Source organism: Hirundo rustica, chromosome Z, assembly GCF_015227805.2.
Source record: "Hirundo rustica isolate bHirRus1 chromosome Z, bHirRus1.pri.v3, whole genome shotgun sequence".
In the NCBI taxonomy this organism is placed as follows: Eukaryota; Metazoa; Chordata; class Aves; order Passeriformes; family Hirundinidae; genus Hirundo; species Hirundo rustica.
The window spans coordinates 73,506,055-73,524,446 of record NC_053488.1 but is presented as its reverse complement, the minus strand read 5'-3'; the positions used below and the strand labels follow the sequence as shown (position 1 = coordinate 73,524,446).

At 42.9% G+C, this 18,392-nt stretch overlaps 1 protein-coding gene across 1 annotated transcript in view; it reads left to right on the top strand.

Annotated features, from left to right (window-relative positions):
- The first annotated feature begins 11,451 nt into the window (after positions 1 to 11,451).
- LOC120765670 (E3 ubiquitin-protein ligase KCMF1-like) overlaps positions 11,452 to 18,392 on the top strand; it is a 43,839-nt gene continuing 36,898 nt past the window's right edge. Inside the window, 1 exon segment of the mRNA XM_040090758.1 lies at positions 11,452 to 11,992. Within this exon segment, the coding sequence (XP_039946692.1) occupies positions 11,452 to 11,992 (541 nt within the window).

Here is an 18,392-nt window from a genome sequence, read left to right as displayed (position 1 = left end):
GTTCAAGGTCTTCAGGACAAAGTAATGTATTTGCCACTATCAGTCAAGAAGGCTCAGAAAGATGAAACAGTCAAATTCAATCCTTAAAATAAACATTGATGGAGGGGGAACAGAATTTTTCCTGTGCATACGGTGTTAATGCATTCCTATATCTTTCACAAAATTCAGAGGACACTTGGAATAAAACAGAGTATTCTTTATAGACACTAGCATAAATTTCAGCAATAAGTCATCACAAGATAAGATTGATTAAGAATGTCCACAGGCACAGTGTATTTTGGGATGTGATCTCAGTCACTTGCGCGCTGAGAGAAGAGCTTAGCTTTGGCCATATAGACTTCCTAGTGGCAAGAATAGGTAGGATTTCTCTAACAAAACCTTGTCAACCTCTGGCCTTCTCATTCTTGAAAATGATGTCTAGAAGGAATGAGTAAGATTCTAACAGAGTTGGTAGGGTTTTATACTGGTTGTGCAAGCATAGTAGTACATGGAAAGATACCATTCTGAGCTACATTTACCAATAAATAATCAGATACATACTCTCAAAGAAAAAAATACTTAGTCTTATTAGAACAACCATGTAACTGAACAAGTCATGTAAATCCTAAAAAAAAAAAAAAATAAATAAATTCATTCTGGTGTAGCATTCTTTCAAATGTTTATATTTACTGTCATTTGAATTGCAAAGAGGCTTTCATATTCTCATGCAAAGGCACCTCAGTTTTGTGCTGGTCAACCATATACAAAAATACTGAGCTGTCAGAGCTGGAAAAATGATCACTGCCCAGCCAGGTTGCAAGTGCAGCTACCAAACCTTGAATTTTAATGTGTCCAAGACAAAATGTTTCTGGTGGAAGAAGGAGCTTGACAAAATGTATGACCTGTAGAGAGAAGGGTCTTAGAGTAGGAAGTTAGAGATGACTAACCTGTAGGCATTGGTACTGACTACCTTTTCTTGGGGCAAACATCACAGTTATTTGTCCCAATATGTTCATCTGTAGAAGAAAATTTACTGTTGTTTTTATTGTGTGTAATGATATGACTCTTGTGTACAGTTTTGTTACTGAAGAGCTGTCCCTAAATGGAAAACTGCTGATACAACTCTCCCTTGTGATTCAGTAGAGTATGGAGCATTAGTAAAGTGTGAAATTATATCCTATGCTTGCTTTCATCAGAGGCTGATGTTCTTGCCTTGGTGTAGCTCTGCCTAACTAAGCCATTATTGACTTCCACCTTTTTGTCTTTTCTACTTAGCTGACAAAACAGTGTGCAAGTCCTTCCTATTCTATTCAGTACAAAACCACCTCTGCTAACACAATGTGCTTCTATCAGATGCTGTCTGGTTGTGCTGAGGCAGATTAGGAGTGTGCCATTCAGCTGGATCTTCTGTAGGGGAAATATTCTCCAGGAAGGAAGCAGGGAGATTTCTAATGACTCCCTCCACATGAAACACTTTCATCGAAGTTCTAGGTGCAAATTCATGCACTACTGTGGTGATGAGGGACTTACAGAGAGATGGGACACCCAAAACTGAGGGTGCACACACTTACTTAGGCTTCTCTAAGTATGTGCCATGATGAACTACCAGAAGCTTCACCAAATATAGCTAAAAACCCCACTTCAGGATGCCTTGATGCCTACATCATCTGTCTAATGAAACCGCTTGGGGCTAGGACTGTGCTCCACGAAGTGCATCGCCATCACTGTCTCTGAAGAAGCACTGAAAACCTACATAAGATTTCAGCCTTGGAGGATTAGAATCGTTGCAGTATCCTGCTGCTGCTGTGCTCGCCCAGCCGAGAAGGTGGACACCGGCCACTAGATGACACTGTGACACGCAACCCAAGCCCATGGGCGCCGCTTGCAACATCGCTACTTTCACGCCGGCTAATTAAACACGGAAGAACAGCTGCTTGGTAATTCAATACATAGCACCACACAGGCATCAAGCACAAGTATTCAGGAAGGGGCTAAATGGTCATCTTCATGTTGGTGTTAATTGGAGAGCAATTTCTTATTAACAGAAATGATGCCTTCTGTAACACTGGACACCTCGTACATATTCAGACTCTGTTTAGTCCTGATGTTCTAAAAATAACACCGAGACTAAACCCCTCTGCTCAGAACTTGGCGTTTGTCACCCATTTACATCTTTTGGAGACATGCCTCCAATCAGAGTGCCACACTCATATGCCTTCACAAGCTGGAAAATTTTGGTCCTCTAGAGACAGCCTTGTTATGATAAATTTCTCTGGTTCCTCTGTAATGAAATCCTGGCCATTGCTGGTTGTTTCTGGGAATACAGATGGAAGGACAAGATGACCTGCTCCTGCGTCTTGGAACTCAGGAGAGGACTTGGGCCAAACTGAGGAAGTCAAGCATGTTGTTGCAGATCTGAAAGTGGTTTCCTGGCTTTTTGGGAAGCAGGATGGAAAACTTTGCTAAAAAGGGTCAAAGACAGACTTCTCTTTCTCATACACTGGTTTGTCAAAACTGAGGCTTGTGGATTGTCACCACAGTGCAGGGATTTTAAGTGAATGAAGAGATGCCTTGTGTCACTTCAGCCAAACCAGCCTGAGCACTCAGAATGACTCAGGTGCAGCTGCTTGCTCTGTATGTCTGCACTGAGCTCCGAGGACATGCTACCATTACCCCTTCCCACGGGCATTATGCTAGCTCTGGTACCTCTGTCCACAACTGAAACAGTCGGGTGACAGGTGTAATGCTGCCACTGCAGTACTGCTCATGAGCAGTGATCTTGCAACTGCAGAAGATGTCTTGCTGTATTTGGGGTTCTCATTCTTTTGGGTTTGGGTTGCTTTGGGTAGGTCTACTTGGCTATTTACTTCATTGGTTTTCTGATGTGCCCTGAGTGTTGTCCAAATCATCTCTCCAACAGATCCAAACCCAGCTGAATAAGTGCTTGTGCTGCTACAAAGAAGCTTCAGAAGGAGAAAAAGGAAAAAAAGGAACGGTGTTTGTATTCTTGATGTGTATTTCCTCTGCTCTCTCCTTTCCCAAAGTCTGCTTACCAGGATAAGAAAGTGGCAGGTAGATAACCTTTTCTTTCCAGGTGCCTGCACACATCTCTCCCTGCTCTAGCTTGCAGACACACAATGAATATGAGTTTTATTCTCAGTTTTACTAAAAGACAGTGAGAGCACACTATCCTTGTATACAATAGCATATGGTGCTCACTGGTTTTGTTGGCTGTCTCTTGCATTAACAGTTTCTCTGCTGCAAAATGAGTCCAAATGACTATTTGCAGGTACCCAGAGAGGAGGTGTGGAGGGTTCCTGAGCACTGTTCCAGCACTCTGATACCAATTGAATGGTACTGCCAATCATCTTGCTAATTTGTTTGAGGTCTAACCTGCAAAGATCCTCCATTGAGCTGAAGGCTACAATAAAAGGGAAAGAGTGTTAAGTATTTATATGGGTAACTGAAAACCAGAAACACATTATTTTAGAAACACATTTTCAAATTATCAATTTCCAAATGATTCCTTAACTGAAAAATTTAAAACTTGTAAATGAAAATAGAAAACTGCTTGGCTCCTGACATTCAGAGGGAAAATATGTGAGAAGATATGCTTTAGGCAAGACCTAGTTTACTCCTAGAAGGTATGCCTGGATAAAACCCCAAAAGTTGGATGAGATCTGTTTAGTGATCTCATCATTTAGTGATGCCCCAGACAGCTAAGTCACATTTGGAGCTCCTATTTTCTCTAATTGCATTGCAGGAGGAAAGGGAAAATGAGGGATGACTGGGAAAGGGCAAGCCAAAATCACTAGTCATGCCTCACTAACAGCTAAGCATATTACAGCACATTATTTTACTATAGGTGCCTGCTGCAGAACCAGACAGAGCTACCTGGCACACACAGCAATTTTGTGTATTTCAAGTAAGAGCAGTCTTTGCCCTCCAAGTTAACTCTATTGACTTTCTCATTTCTTTTTCTAAGTGCTAATACACTGTCAGATACATGCTTGTCTGAGCCATGCAGGCTAAAATTTCTAGGGAGCTAAGAAGAAAATTATGAGATAAAACCCATTTAATGCAGGATTGCTACTCAGCAGCCATGGCCAAGACAAGACCCATATAAACCTGGGGTTTGCATGCCACAATGCCAGCTTTCATCTGTCATTTTAGAGTACAGGCTTTTTACAGCAGGAATTACATGTCCTCATATGTTTGAAAACTTCTGATGTACACAGAAATGCCCCTCATTCCAACGAGTGCTGGTAGTCTCCAACACTGTGGGAGTTTCAACCTGCTTTCTGCTCCTCAGCACTGTGCCTGCAAAGCAGACACAAGCAGTACAGACAAGTTTCCCCAGGCATTGCCATGCTACCCTTAACCTGAGCAGCCCTGGGGCTGATGAGATTTTGCAGTGAGCTCTGGAGCGCCCCTTTGCTCGAAAGGGTTGTCATGGAAAAGGAGCCAGCCATAAAGGCCCCTCGCAACCTCCTCAAGTCTGAGGCCAGTTTTGGAGGCTGGCATTGTATCACCTCATCATAGCATCTCACACATCATATGATTCAGCAGGAGAGTTGAGAAGTCGAGGCATAAGGTACCAATCTTGAATTATACTGAAACAGAGGCATAGATCCAAAGATTAACCACCAAGTTTTGCAAAGAGTAGCTTGTCTCTTGTATGTCAGTATCCAGTGCTTATAAAAACAGGCACAGAGCTGTACTCAAAAAGGTCAAATAGAATCACTCATTGATTTGAATTCCCTTTGAATAAGGGAACTCCTTATGAATAAGTGCAGGTGTTGATTTGAAAGAGTGAGGGGATAGGAAGAGAAGAAAAGGGACAAAAAAATCCTAGAGAGTAATGAAAAGTTAGCTTATAGCCTGAACCAGTGTTGCAGCATGACTCTGAGAAATACGTGCAAAAAACACATCTGGGCAGCAGAGGAGTTTTTATGGTGATAAGCAGATAATGTTTTAATTGCTTCCTCCTGTTCACCAGAAAAAGGCTTTGTAAGTACACAGAATACATCCCTCATCCTTGCAGGAACAGTGTTTAGGACACTGTGTTTCTGATTCATTCACATGGACTGGAGTCAAAATGGCAACATTTTGTGGCTATCAAGTAGAGGATTATTGCTTTGTTCAGCACTAACCTCCAAAGGAATCGCAAAAATAATTTCAAGAAAGTATAATTTTTTTTCTTTTTTCTTTTTTTCTCTTTTAACAGAGAGCAGAGCTGGAATCTGGAGAATTTTAAAAGCCATTTCTATTTCCTAGTGTGCTGTGACTTTAGGTCCTCTAAGAACAGTATGCCTACTGGAACCATGCCATTACAAGGGTATGTGGTCAGTTTGGAGTATTTTTGTAAGAGGACAGAATGATTTGATGAATTTTCAGTGTTTGTTTTGGCTCAAATTCTTCATAAAGGTTTGGTCACAAAAGTCAAAGAGAAGGAATCAGCTGGAGCACTTTAAACTTTATATCAACATCTGGTGTCTTAAGCAGCATCAAAAACTGACTGTGGAGAAGATGAAAGCTCTCAGTAGTGAAGGACCAATCTGGAGTAACCTCTGAAGGCAGACTCCAAAATGAGAGAGATAAACAAGGCAATTCCTCATTTTGCTGAAGTCCAGATACATTTGCTGATAGAAGGAAAAGAGCAGCAGCATATTAGAATTCTGCGCAGTGCCTGCACACATATGTCTGGCTGTGTACAAGTACTCATCAGCTTAACCTCTTAATGCCACCTTGTCTGACTTGCAAAAAGATTCTGGGATCATGCAAAATCTGTTACAGAGGGCTTGGGAGTGGCAGTGATTTCAGGGTATGAGCAGGTGAATATGGGGATCCCACTGATGTCATGATGATTTTTTGTCTTTTCTTTTAAACACCTTTTATATACCTTTTATGTATCCTCAGTGCTTTTAACATGCATATTTGTAATTCCTTAAATCTGATAACTTAATATAGTATTCTGCTGAGCCAGGAAACAAACATCCTAGAGGCCTTGCAATTGGAGGCCAGAAAGCCCTATGCTATTTTGAGAAACCAAGGTCCTCTCTAAAATACATCCTGTAACCTAGGATTAAACCCATCCAGGGAGGAATTCTTCAGGATGGAATGACATCATGCTATTCATTCAAGTCTCTCATTAGGGCATCTTTATTAGATATGCTAATTTGCAAAGTCAATAAAATTATATACGTGATCTATCAGGAGCGTACATTTCAGCATGCTCCATCTTGGCGAAGTGTTGCACCATAAAAAATCCTTATTAAATACTGATATAAAAACCCTTTATCCTTTAACTGCACCCAGCTCTCAAGACCAAAAAAGAAGGCATCACCACAGCTCAGGAAAGAAGTCAGATGTGACGTTTGTTCCTGGACTGTGTATCTGAAAAAATCAAACAGCTTTTGCAACTGCTGTTGCTATGGACATAGCAGCATAGCATTTCCACTGCACATCTTACTAGTGTCCAGCATTCAAAATGAGTATTTCCAATAAAAGTTGAAACTGATAATGAGCATTTTGTAGTATATTTAGTTGTGCTTAGTGCAGTACAGCTCTAAGGCTAAATACAGTTTCTATGTGAGGCAAAAAAATCTGCTAAAATTTCAAGTCCACTCTCATCCAGTGAGGTGCTTGTATTCCATTGCAGAAGCTCCAAATGGGACTCACTAAGCAAAGCTGTCCGATATTCCTGATTCCTACAGTTTCACTTGTGCAGCTCCTCAGTGCATTGGACACTTCCAGGTGGATTGTGAGACACCACAAACAGGCCTGGGAACATGAAAGAATTCAGTTCGTAAGAAGTATTTATGTAGAAATAAAATTTCCTACCTGGAATCCAGCCATTGGAATCCAAAAGTCCTTGTGTTCTCTGGTCTGTTATCGTGGCAAAACAGGCATCCTTGGCACAAAAAGTAAAAGAGAAGGTAAGAAGAAGTTAAGTTATTTGGGGTCTTTCCTCATAAATTAGAAAGCAGCAGGACTGTACTTCTCTGTTTGATTTTAAAAGCTTTATTTGGATATCATGCTGAACACAACCAGTAAGCAACTCTGTATCATGTTGAACCACTACTGAGCAAAAGGAAGCAGAAAAATAGCAGAAAAGAAAGTATAGTGGAAGGCCGTTGACAGTGTACCAGTCTACAAACTTAATATTTGAGTATGCATCACAGTTCCATGTGTGTCTACTGATGAGCAAGCAACTGATATATGTGAGTTTTGTATGACTGTAGTGTTTTAGTTCCAAGTGTGAGCCTGAGCCACCAAATCTACAAGGAGCTACTGTGGCATGTAGTGGGTTGCCCAACTTTGGTAATTACATGTTCAGGCAAAGTAAAGCATTCCTCAAATGGATGAAGCCTGTTAGGAATAGCACTGAAATAAGTTAAAAACACAGTCTTATTGGGCTTTCAGTAGTTTGCGAAGAATGAAAAATTCTGAGGACATTAATGGCAGTTAAGTGTCTCCTAACATAACACTTTTTAACATAAAACATAACATAGTTTTAACACTCAGGAGTTCTGCCCTAGTGTGTCACTGTTGAATTCAAGTTAAATAACCACTATTCAGTAGTCAAACTCATGGTCTTTTCCAGACACCCTTTTTACAAGGGCAGAGGAAGATACTGCATGAGGCCACACAACAATCTCTTCCCTATTTCAGAGGATTTTATGACTTTCAGACATAAATTTTACCATATTATTATGTTGTGTTGGGAAAATTCATCAATTTTTCTGTTTATCACTACGGCTTATCCAATGGCCTAATTAGCTGTGAGAACTGTGTCTCTAATCCCTTGTCTGGCTCTGACCTTGGAATGACTTTGGATAAGTAATTTTTTATTTCTCAACTTGCTTTTATCCATCAGGAAGATACTAAATTTAAAGTTTTTTCCTCATGGCTTTAATGGAAGCATCACCTATGAATTCTGATAAACGGGAGAGAAAGAATAAGAAACACAATTATAGCAGGCTTCTTAGAGACAGAGAGATTCATCCACATCAAAACTTGATAAATCTAACTAAAATATTTCTTTCTCATTCTGCTTGTGGAAATGCAGCATGTGGGTTTGAGAAACAGAATTGTTCAAAACCAGACAGTATAGGTTATTAATTAGCAAGCTAATGCTAAGAAAATAGTATTTTCTACTGGTGACCATGACCTTGTAAAGGACATTCAAATTCTGCTATGCACCTCTTTGCACATACAGACAGAGTTGCCACATCCTAATCATAGAGAGCCTGGTCATCTTACTTTTGCAGTATTTGCTATATTTGCAGAGGAGACAAACAGCAAAATTCCCACTGAAGGATAAAATGCAGGCGTTTTCTAACATAATTCCAAAAGTACTGAGGCTTTTATCTATACTGTGTCCTTGGGTATTGATACAGGCCTTAAGGCAAGAAAACAGGAAATAATAACAGAATTACAGTTTTAATTTTGGGCTTCAGCTCTACAAAGATCGAGAAGACGCCACAGAAGAGGCACCGTGTGCACTCGAGGGATATCCATCTGAGTAACGCTTAATAGGGGAAAGTTTTTTGAACTGATTTTTAATTGAAGTGTGGAGAAACAAGATGATTAGATCAAGGACTTCCATGATTAAGCACAGAATCTTTCAGGTCCCACTGAAATACCTGGCATGCGGTCTGTATTTTGTCAGATACGTGGGGAGAAGCTCCTGTGGGAGCAAGGGGAGGTCACTCTTGTGTCACAGGATAAAACCTAGCACAGCCAACACAGCACTGTTGGAAAGTTATCTTCAGGAGGAGCCACAGTCTTTCACAGAGATGAAATATATCTAGCCAGCAGAATTATTAGCTTGCAAGCTAGCTTGCTCTTCTAGGGACTGATGGCAAGACTCTGGTGGTCTGTGTTTTGCATATGGGTGAAAAATTGCCATTTGTATTTAAAATTGTTGGTGACAAAATAAAGTAGTAAAACAGATGTTACCCACTGCTCCAGTCTGTGCATTGTTGCTGAGAAATGCTGGCAGGAAAGGTACAGAAGTAGACTGGTGACAAACACTCCGAAACATGGTTTCATAGTTTGGTAGTGTCCTAGGGTGACTTTATGATGCTTGTAGCCCCAGTCATCTGTTCTGTTTGTGCTGTATATCGAGTCCTGTGCCTTTAAGACTGGTTCTAAGAGCAAGGAGAAGCGTGGAGTTTGTTTTGAGAAAACTGCCTGACTCCTCCACACTCTTCTCTGGACAGGGTGTTCGGCAGAGGCTTGGAGAGACTGCAGGACAGAGATATTTTTTTTTGCTCTTAGTTAGTTTCAACTAGCTAGGGCAGAGAAGTTCCCTGGACTGGTTTTTCCCTTTTTCTTGGAACTGTTCAAACCTGCTCTGGACTGAAAACCCAGGGGAGCACTGGGGGCTGCACCTGCGGCCCACCGGGGCCTGGACCTCGGCATTTTCCAGCAGCGCCGGAGGGACTGGGACTGAGGAGACGCTGAGAGAGAGAGCCGAGCTACATCCACGGCAAGAACTCTCTCAATTTGCCATCTCACTCCAGAAGGAGAGGTTTTATTGTTTCATATTATTCATTCTTTATACTTTTATGCACTTTGTTTGTTAAGTAAAATAGTTTTTTCCACTTTTCTCCAAAGAGGTTTTTTACCAGACCAGTTGGAGGGAGGGGCCACTTGGGTTTGCTTCCCGGAGGGATCCTATTCAGGGGTTTTCTCTCAAATTTGTCCCTAAACCAGGACAGGTAGTCAGTATTATGCCAGCTGCAAGGTGCTCTCCAGGTTCTTGTCATCTGTAGTGTACTTCCTGCAACATTTTTGCATGGTCATTGACTGTCTGCCTGCTTTCACAAGCAGTGAAGTCATTGGCTCCCATCAAAATAGTCCTCAAAATTATCTCTATTTTCCCCTACAGCTTATCCAATTCACAGGTATTGCTTGCTGCCACTGAAAATGCCCACATCCCACCAGAATTTTAGACTTTTAGATCCAGGTTATCTTCTCAGTAGGCACTGTTTATGAAACTGCATGTAGCTAAAGGAAAGCTGGAAGTGAAACAGGTGGTCAGAAACCAGGAACACCTTTGTGCCAGGAACAAAGAGTGCACATGCCTGTAAGGTGTCAAGCAGAGGCTGTATAATGCAATTGGCATGGGAGTGAGGTGGTGGAAGGAATGAGGTTGGCACTGCCTCCTTTCTACACCTCCTGGTTCATTCCTGTCTTTCCTAGCACCTTGATACTTAAGCTGCTCTGGTCATAACATAAACATTTAAGATTTGTGGAGCTGAGGCAGACATATGGGAGCTATGGTGTAAGACAGTGGAGAAGATAGAGGAGTTGAATTGGCAAAGTGAAAAGGTGAAGGAATGCCATGAGCACAGTAGATGGAAAACTTAGAGAAAATGAAAGCAGGTGGGAGAAGGTGAGAAAGATGGTGCTATTATCATGGATGGAATCTAGGGAAAGGCCGGGAAGTCATAGTAAGAAAAGCAGAAACAAAATGCATTATATATGTGCCCTGTGCATCTGAACCAGGGAAGGAACGCAGTCATGTTGCAGGTCTTTCACTCGTTTCAAGAATGGCCTGCTTCCATGAAGCAGCAGGAAGCCAGCGATGATAGGATGAAAAGTCCTCGTGCTGTGGACAGATCAAGACACTTGTCTGGAATACAGGGCCTTGAGAAGAGGCCATATGGGAAGTGGCTGAGGTCCCCGAGTCTGTTCAGCCTGGAAGAGACTGAGGGGAAACCTCATTGCAGTCTACAACATCCCCGTGAGGGGAAGAGGAGGGGCAGACATTGGTCTCTTTACCTCTGATGACCAGTGACAAGAGCCAAAGGCACAGTGTGAAGTTTTGTCAGGGGAGGTTTAGGCTTGACATTAAAGAGTGGTTCTTATCCCAAAGGGTGGTTGGGCACTGAACAGGCTTGCCAGGGAAGTGGTCACAGCACCAAGCCCGAGAGAGTTCAAGAAGCATTGGAAAACACTTTCAGGCACATGGTGTCATTCAAGGGGTTGTCCTATGCAGGGCCAGGAGTTTGACTTGACGATCCTTGTGAGTCACTTCCAATTCAAGCTATCCTGTGATTCTGTAAGTGGGACAACACACGACACCCCGTGGGCATCCTCTTTACAGAACTAGAGTTTAACTGAAGGACACTTCTGGCAGTCCTCTGCATGCCTGATGAAGGCGGAACGCGGGGAAAAAAAAAACAAAAAAAACAAAAAACAAAACAAACAAACAAAAAAAACCCCATCAAACAAACAAACTAAAAAACCCCCACAAAAACAAAACAAACAAAAAAAACCCAGAACAAAAAAACCCACAACACCAACAAAAAACACCACCACCCTACGAAGGAGACTCCAGTCCTGTGCCTGGAATCGCATCTCCCCAAATCTGGCAGAATGAGTAACGCGATCAGTGACGGAACGCCGGCTGTTCTCTAGCGCTCTTTCTCCGCTCCTTTTACATCAGAAAGCTGATTAATGTGTGTCCTTCGGGTCAGGCCGCTGCTGGGTTCTGTTACCTCGGCCGCTTCCTTGCCTCGGGCGGAGCCCGCCCTGGCCCGGCAGCCCGCGCGGGAGAGCCGCCGCCCTGCCGGGGAGTTTCCTCTTCCTCCGGCAGCGCGGCCGGGGCGGGAGGAGGAAGGGGAAGGCGCAGTACCCGGGGCCGGGAAGGCTCCAGCGCGGCCGCCGCCGTCGCTGGTGCGGCAGGGGCGGAGCGGCGCGGGAGGCGGCGCCAGCGGCCGGCGGGGCCCGGAGTCACCGTGTCACGGCGCCCGGGAAGCCGTTGCCGCCGGATCCGCCCCCCGTAGGGCGAGCGAGAAGGCAGGAGGAGGAGGAGGAGGGAGGCCGGCTCTTCGCCGCCTCTTGTGTTTTCGCCCCCTTTCCGGCCCAGCCCCGGCCCCTCTCCTCTCACACCGGGGCGGCGGCGGGGGCCGAGGCCGCAGCGGCGCCCGAGCTGCCCGCGGGAGCCCCGGGACGGGCCTGGGCCGCCGTCTCTGAACTAGGATGTCCCGACATGAAGGTGAGCGGCGCGGGGCGCCCAGGCCGCTCCCGGCGGCCGCGGCGGCGGAGCCCGACCCGGCGGCCTTGGGGGCCGATCATCATCATGGCGCCGCCGGGAGCGGGGCCCGGGGCCCGGCGGCGGAAGGAAGGAGAGGCCCCGTCAGACGGGCCGCGCTCTGCAGTGTCATAGCCGGGGAGGCCGGTACGGCCCGTTCGCCGCGCGGCCTCCGCCGGGCGGGGCCGGGGCCGCAGGTACGATAGGCGGGGGGGCTGAGCTGCCGCGCTACTCCGCCCGAAGGACGGGCGGAGCGAGGTGCGGCGCCCCCGGCGGGCCCGGCCGCCGTGGGTGGGCGGTGGCGCGGGGCGGCCCTGCCGACGTGTCGGCCGCCGCCGCGGCGGGTCCGGCCGGGCTCCGCGCCCCAGGGCCCCCCAGGGTGCCGGGGAAGCGCGGCCCGGGGCAGAAGTGTGCGGGCAGCCTGCCTGGCCCTGACGAGAGGTGGCGGTCCCAGGCTCTGCCCGTTCTCCCTCCGTTTTGCCTTGCGGCCGAGGAGGCCGGTGCTGGTGTAGTAGTGGCATGTTTTGAGGCCGCCGGAGAAACATGTTCTGTGTGCTGCTTGCCTCTGGACCCGTTGTGTTTACCGCCATGGAGGAGTTCAGTGGGTAGTTAGTCAGAAGTGGGGTGGAGGAAGAGATGGAAGCTAAGAAAGGCGTTTCTGCAGGGACAAGATGGGAATATGAAACCAGGAGAGAAAGTTGTTCAGTTTTTCCACATTTGTTTACCGGTGTGTAAAGTGTTTGGTCTAGTATTCTATAAAACGATGGGTTGTCATCTGAAATGGTAACTTTCTGCCACGTTAGGAACTAATTCAGTATTGTCTTCATTTTCTCTTAGCTAATTTATCATTTTTCCATTTCATCTAATGGTAAAACATGTTGACAGAAACATTAGAGGAGAATTCGATATTTGTGGCCCATCCTGCTAACTTCTAGTTATTAGCTTGATTTTTGGGGGTGTTGTATTATATGATGGGGTTTTGGTGTGTATTGCCGTATTTTGCAGACTTCTTGTTTCTGCAGGTACACGTCTATCTCTGTTACAGTATTGTCTTCCCTGAATCCACTAACTTATTTTGGTTGTTTACTTGCTAAAATTAAAGCTTAGTAGGACTGCTGCTTTTTCTCCCCTTCCCCCCACCCCTCACCTTCATGTTTCCCCATGAGGGTGGAGATGGATTTCTTTATGGTTAAAGATGCAGTTTTTAACTGAAATAAAATTATCATTGAGCACAAAGTTGCTCTTGGTGGTGTAGTAAGGTTAAGCAGTCTGTATCATCATGCTTGTTATAATACGCTCTTTAATGTACAGTAGAGGAATACAGGCTTTTCTAACTTGAACAGGTCAAAGTTATGCAAGTTTTATCATAGTGATAAGTGATATCATATGTTGTTTTTTAGTGGTTTTCAGTAACAAGTGCATGGACTACTATAAGAAGTGATGATATGTGTTAAAAAGACATTCCAGCCCTGTCTTTTTGTTAAAATAGAATGTGAAAGTAGGGGGGTTTTGTGTGTTTCTTACGGAAAATATAGCATGGATTTTGCCTTTAGTAGTTAGATGTTTGTAGCAGGGAAAATTGCATTTCCTGTCTTTGATATTTGTTGGTATTTTTAGAAGGAGTGACTGTTAATGAAACTGGACTTAATATTATTCTCTTATTCTCTTTCCAAAGAAGATTCCTTTAGATGCACCTAGTTAGAAAAAAAGAGATAATTGCCTAATTAATTACCTAATTGGAAAGCAAGTGTGAGTTTTGGTAGTTTTGGATCCTGGATGTAGACTTCTAAGGTGTGTGTGTGTGAACAAGCAGTGCATTCCTGGAACCATGAGAACACAGTGAGATTAAAAATGACATCTACTGCTGTCTCCTTGTGATTTTTTTTTTTTTTTTTTTTTTAAGATTGTCTGTCTCTTAATTTCTCAGTCATTCTCCTCTTACTTCACACTTCAGAAGTGTTATTTTAGGCAACTTTAGTTACAGGGATAGAATAACACATATTAGTATGGGAGGGATGGTTTTCCAGCTTTTTGGAGAAGAGGTTTGGGGGTTTGGTTTTGATAGAACTCTGGAAATACATAGAAACGATATACTCAAAAAGAGAGGTGATTCTTGCTTCAGAGCTGTGCAAGGTTGTTCACAGCTGACAATTTTTGATCCAGTATGACTAGTTTGGGGATGACTGTCTTGGAAGGATATGGTATAGGGAAAAAGCAAGTTTTAATCACGTTTATATGAATTTTTTTTCTGTGTATTTTCTTTAAAATGGTCTGTACACAAAGTTACAAACAAGATTTATTGATATTTCTTCACAGAATGGGAATGCTGTGCCAGTTTATGGTGGAAAAGTATGTATCTGGATGTGCAAATGCTGGGGAAGATAGAATTCTAAAGGCTTGGGGCTTAAGTAGGCTGTAAAGCATCTGATGGAGATTTACGCTTACTTTCCATTGGGCTTTTTTTGACTGATGCTTCAGTGTAATAATCAGTACAAAACAATTCTTTGGGGTTTTGGTTAGTTGGTTTTGTTGTTGTTTTTTTAAAAGTGAGATTTTGTTACCCTTCACTAAAAGTTTCACCACAGCCTGCGTTTTCATGTGCTCTCATTTCACACGTGAGGTCCAGACGTCTGTTTCTCTCAAATCCAGGAAAATGGACACCAACTAGAATTTGAATCAGTGTTGCATTTTTTTGACGTTTATTCAGTGTTCAATATACTTCCTTGGTAATGGTGTCAAGAGTTAAGTATTTATCTTTCTGTATTGCTAGGCTCTTCTAATTTTTCGAAACCATTTTTGTTGTGTGATTAGGTGTTAAGAGGCTAGTTGTTCTTTGCCTTTGGTTTTGTAGAATGCAACATGAGGTCATTCCCTGGTCTTGGATTTCATGTTGTTCCCTTTTTAGGAACAAAATGCTGTGTTTCTCTGGGTTAGCCCCTCTGTGGAGGAGTAAGTGGTGATAATATTTGGTGGCCTGCAAGGAACAGGTAGGTAATTCCTTTATGCTCTGAAAAGTTTACCAGAAGGTATTTTGCTTTTTCCAGGTTATGTCTTTTTGTGAACATGTATCTGGCAATGATTTTCTTATCTGGCAGTAGACACCTCCCAGGACAGCAGAAAAATTGAGAATTGCATCTTCCAGTATTATCATTACAAGACCATTTTTGCAACTTGTTTTTTGGAACTAGGTCACAACAGCATTAACTGGCCTGGGTTCAGATTCCCTACAGCTGGCATCTCCAGAGGGCTCCCAGTTCCGTATCACCCGCATCACTTAGTTGTCCATCTCTTATGCTCTGCGCCTCACTCCCAGACCCAGTTCCATCCTTTTCTGCCTGTTCTCACTAAAGGAGGTATTCTTTAAGATTCAAGGAACTGTCAGCAATGCAAGTGCTGGAACTTTCATGCTGGTCCCCATTTGTCAGCATTTCTTATGTATCAGCGAAGGTCTGCAGTTAATCCTGGTACCACCTGAAGTGAATTGTGAGTGGATGGTGGTAACACAGCTAGGAGGGGAGAGCAGTGACTGTCAAAACCATATGGCCTTTCCAAATATTCTCTTCTGGCTTTGAGTTCCTTTTAGTGGAGGGAGCCAGTGTTTCTGTGCTCCTTTTCTTTGTGTGTATACGTAAATATGTTTCGTAGAGATACTGAAATCAAGTGCTTATTTATAGTAGAAAGGTATATAAGTAAATCTTTAAAAAGAAATGCATGTAAAATCATCTTTAAAATTCAAGAAATCATAGCTACAGTTGAGTATACACCAACCTCTTGAAAACCATTAGTATAAGGGTAATGTTCGGTCCAGACCTCTAGCTGTACGGTGAAAAGACTGGGCGTCTGGGTTGATGATGTTATCTGTAAAGTCACAATACAAAACATAAAACTTAATCTGAAACAAACTTTTTCAAAACATTAATAGAGTTATTTCTACCCTTTGTAACATTGCAATAGCCATGTTATACTTGAGCGGCAGAAGGATGATACAAACTCCTGTCACAATAATGCGCAGCCAATTGATGCATAACTTAATACTTCATGTGGTGTCAGTTATAAAAGTGCCACACAAAATGTAGAATTAATATATTTTTGCATGTAGAACTTAAAATTCACTTAACAAGATTACATCTTTTTCATACAAAGTACTCAAGATATGGTGTTGGTGAAGTGTGGCATGTAGTAATAAGATACACGTCTGTGAGACCAGTTATAACTTGCTGCCTTCTAACACTTCCTTTGCTTGCATCTTCTCCAAACAAGGAGTTTGCTGTTTCACAATACAGAATAATAAAAATTCTTGCATGTGTTGCTGCCACTGAGATCTATTTTGTTGAAAGTAAGTCCAGATTAAGTTGTACATGAAACATAAAACAGTGTCCTAGGGTAACTTTATGATGCTTTTATCCCCACTCTTCTGTTCTGTTTGTGCTGTGTATTGAGTTCTGTGCCTTAAAGACTGGTTCGAAGAGCAAGGAGAAGCGCGGAGTTTGTTTTGAGAAAACTGCCTGACTCCTCCACATTCTTCTGCGGACGGGGTGTTCGGCGGAGGCTTGGAGAGACTGCAGGACAGAGATTTTTTTTGTTTGCTTTTAGTTATTTTCAACTAGCTAGAGCAGAGAAGTTCCCTGGACTGTTCTTTTTTTCCCTTTTTCTTGGAACTGTTTAAACCTGCTCTGGACTGAAAACCCAGGGGAGCACTGGGGGCTGCACCTGCGTCCCACCGGGGCCTGGACCTCGGCATTTTCCAGCAGCGCCAGAGGGACTGGGACTGATGAGAGACTGAGAGAGAGCCGAGCTACACCAACGGCAAGGACTCTCTCAATTTGCCATCTCACTCCAGAAGGAGAGGTTTTATTGTTTCATATTATTCATTCTTTATACTTTTATGCACTTTGTTAAGTAAAATAGTTTTTTCCACTTTTCTCCAAAGAGGTTTTTTACTGGACCGGTTGGAGGGAGGGGCCACTTGGGTTTGCTTCCCGGAGGGATCCTATTCAGAGGTTTTCTCCCAAATTTGTCCCTAAACCAGGACAAACAGTGAGGTTTTTTGAATTTGCACTAGTATTTGACTCTGCCAAAGCATTTTCCAATTGTATATGCAAAGTATTTCATACTCTTAGTTTTATTCTATAGTCGCTTATTAGTTCATTTAATTACAGATGTAGTGCAGTATCTTCAAATGAGTTAGTGTAACAATGTGACTAGTTGGAGCCCTGTTCAGACACAAAAAAATGTTAATGTTAAATGTAAACAGCTGCAAATGTGATTGGAAATACTTCAACATAGTATTTTGCTTTTTTATTAAACTGTTTGATTTTAATAGGAAACTGAATTGTCATTTAATGATAAAAAGAGGTGGAAACAGAATTCATATTTTAACTGGCAAGATACTCACTGGTTTTATGGAAGCTAGGATTCAAAACAAGGGTTGTGGCTCTGGTTTAGGAAAACTCTGAACCTATCTGCTGTTTCTGCAGTGTCTTAACAAGGTCCTCCAAAAGTATTTGTAAAGGTAGAACATTTTTTTTCTCTCAGGTCTTTATAAAAAGTAATGACACAATAATGGGAAAAGGGAGAAGAAGATTAAATCTAAATTATCGATGTTGAAAGGCTGATAGCCTATATCTTAAGCAGCAAAACTGGAACTGATCTGTGATACTTTTAACAGTATTAGGTGGAGGTGAAGAGAGAAGACGAATGGTGAAAAAGCTCCCTTCCAAATGTTGATTTGAGCAAGAAGGACTCAGGAAATTTGTAGAGCTATGAAAATCGCTTGAGTGGAACTGGACAAATAAAATTCATACATGTTAAATAAAAAGAAGAAAGCTATTCAAATACTTTTGCATGTTTGCATTACTGATAGCATTTGAGGGAGAGTTGTTGGTGTCACTGCTCATTGTTGTGTCTTCATTGTTACGTTACTTCCGTTATTGTTAAATATGAAACCAAAGCAGTGACTGCAGTGTTAATACATTCAAGAAGCTGCTGGACACACTAGCATATTTGAAGAATATTGCTCAGGAATTGGGATGTAGCAGAGAGGTTTCAGAGACAACAATAATTCAATCTCATTTGAGTATCTTTATTTTGTACAGCTGCATATTATCTATTCCACACCACCCTGCATTCTTTAGGGTGTATAGGATGGTTCTGTATGTTAGTTCACCACTCAGTGTTAGGGACTGTACAGCAAATGAGTGGATAGAGACATTACAGAAAGAAAGGCTAGCCAAGATGTTGACAGGGGAGCTTTGTTGTGGAAAGCTGGATGAACTGTCCGGTCCTCTGTGCAGTTCATGTGAACTGCTAGGTACATTGCTTTGTCAGGAATTCACAGGTAGCTGTTAGCTGTTTGTTCCATTTG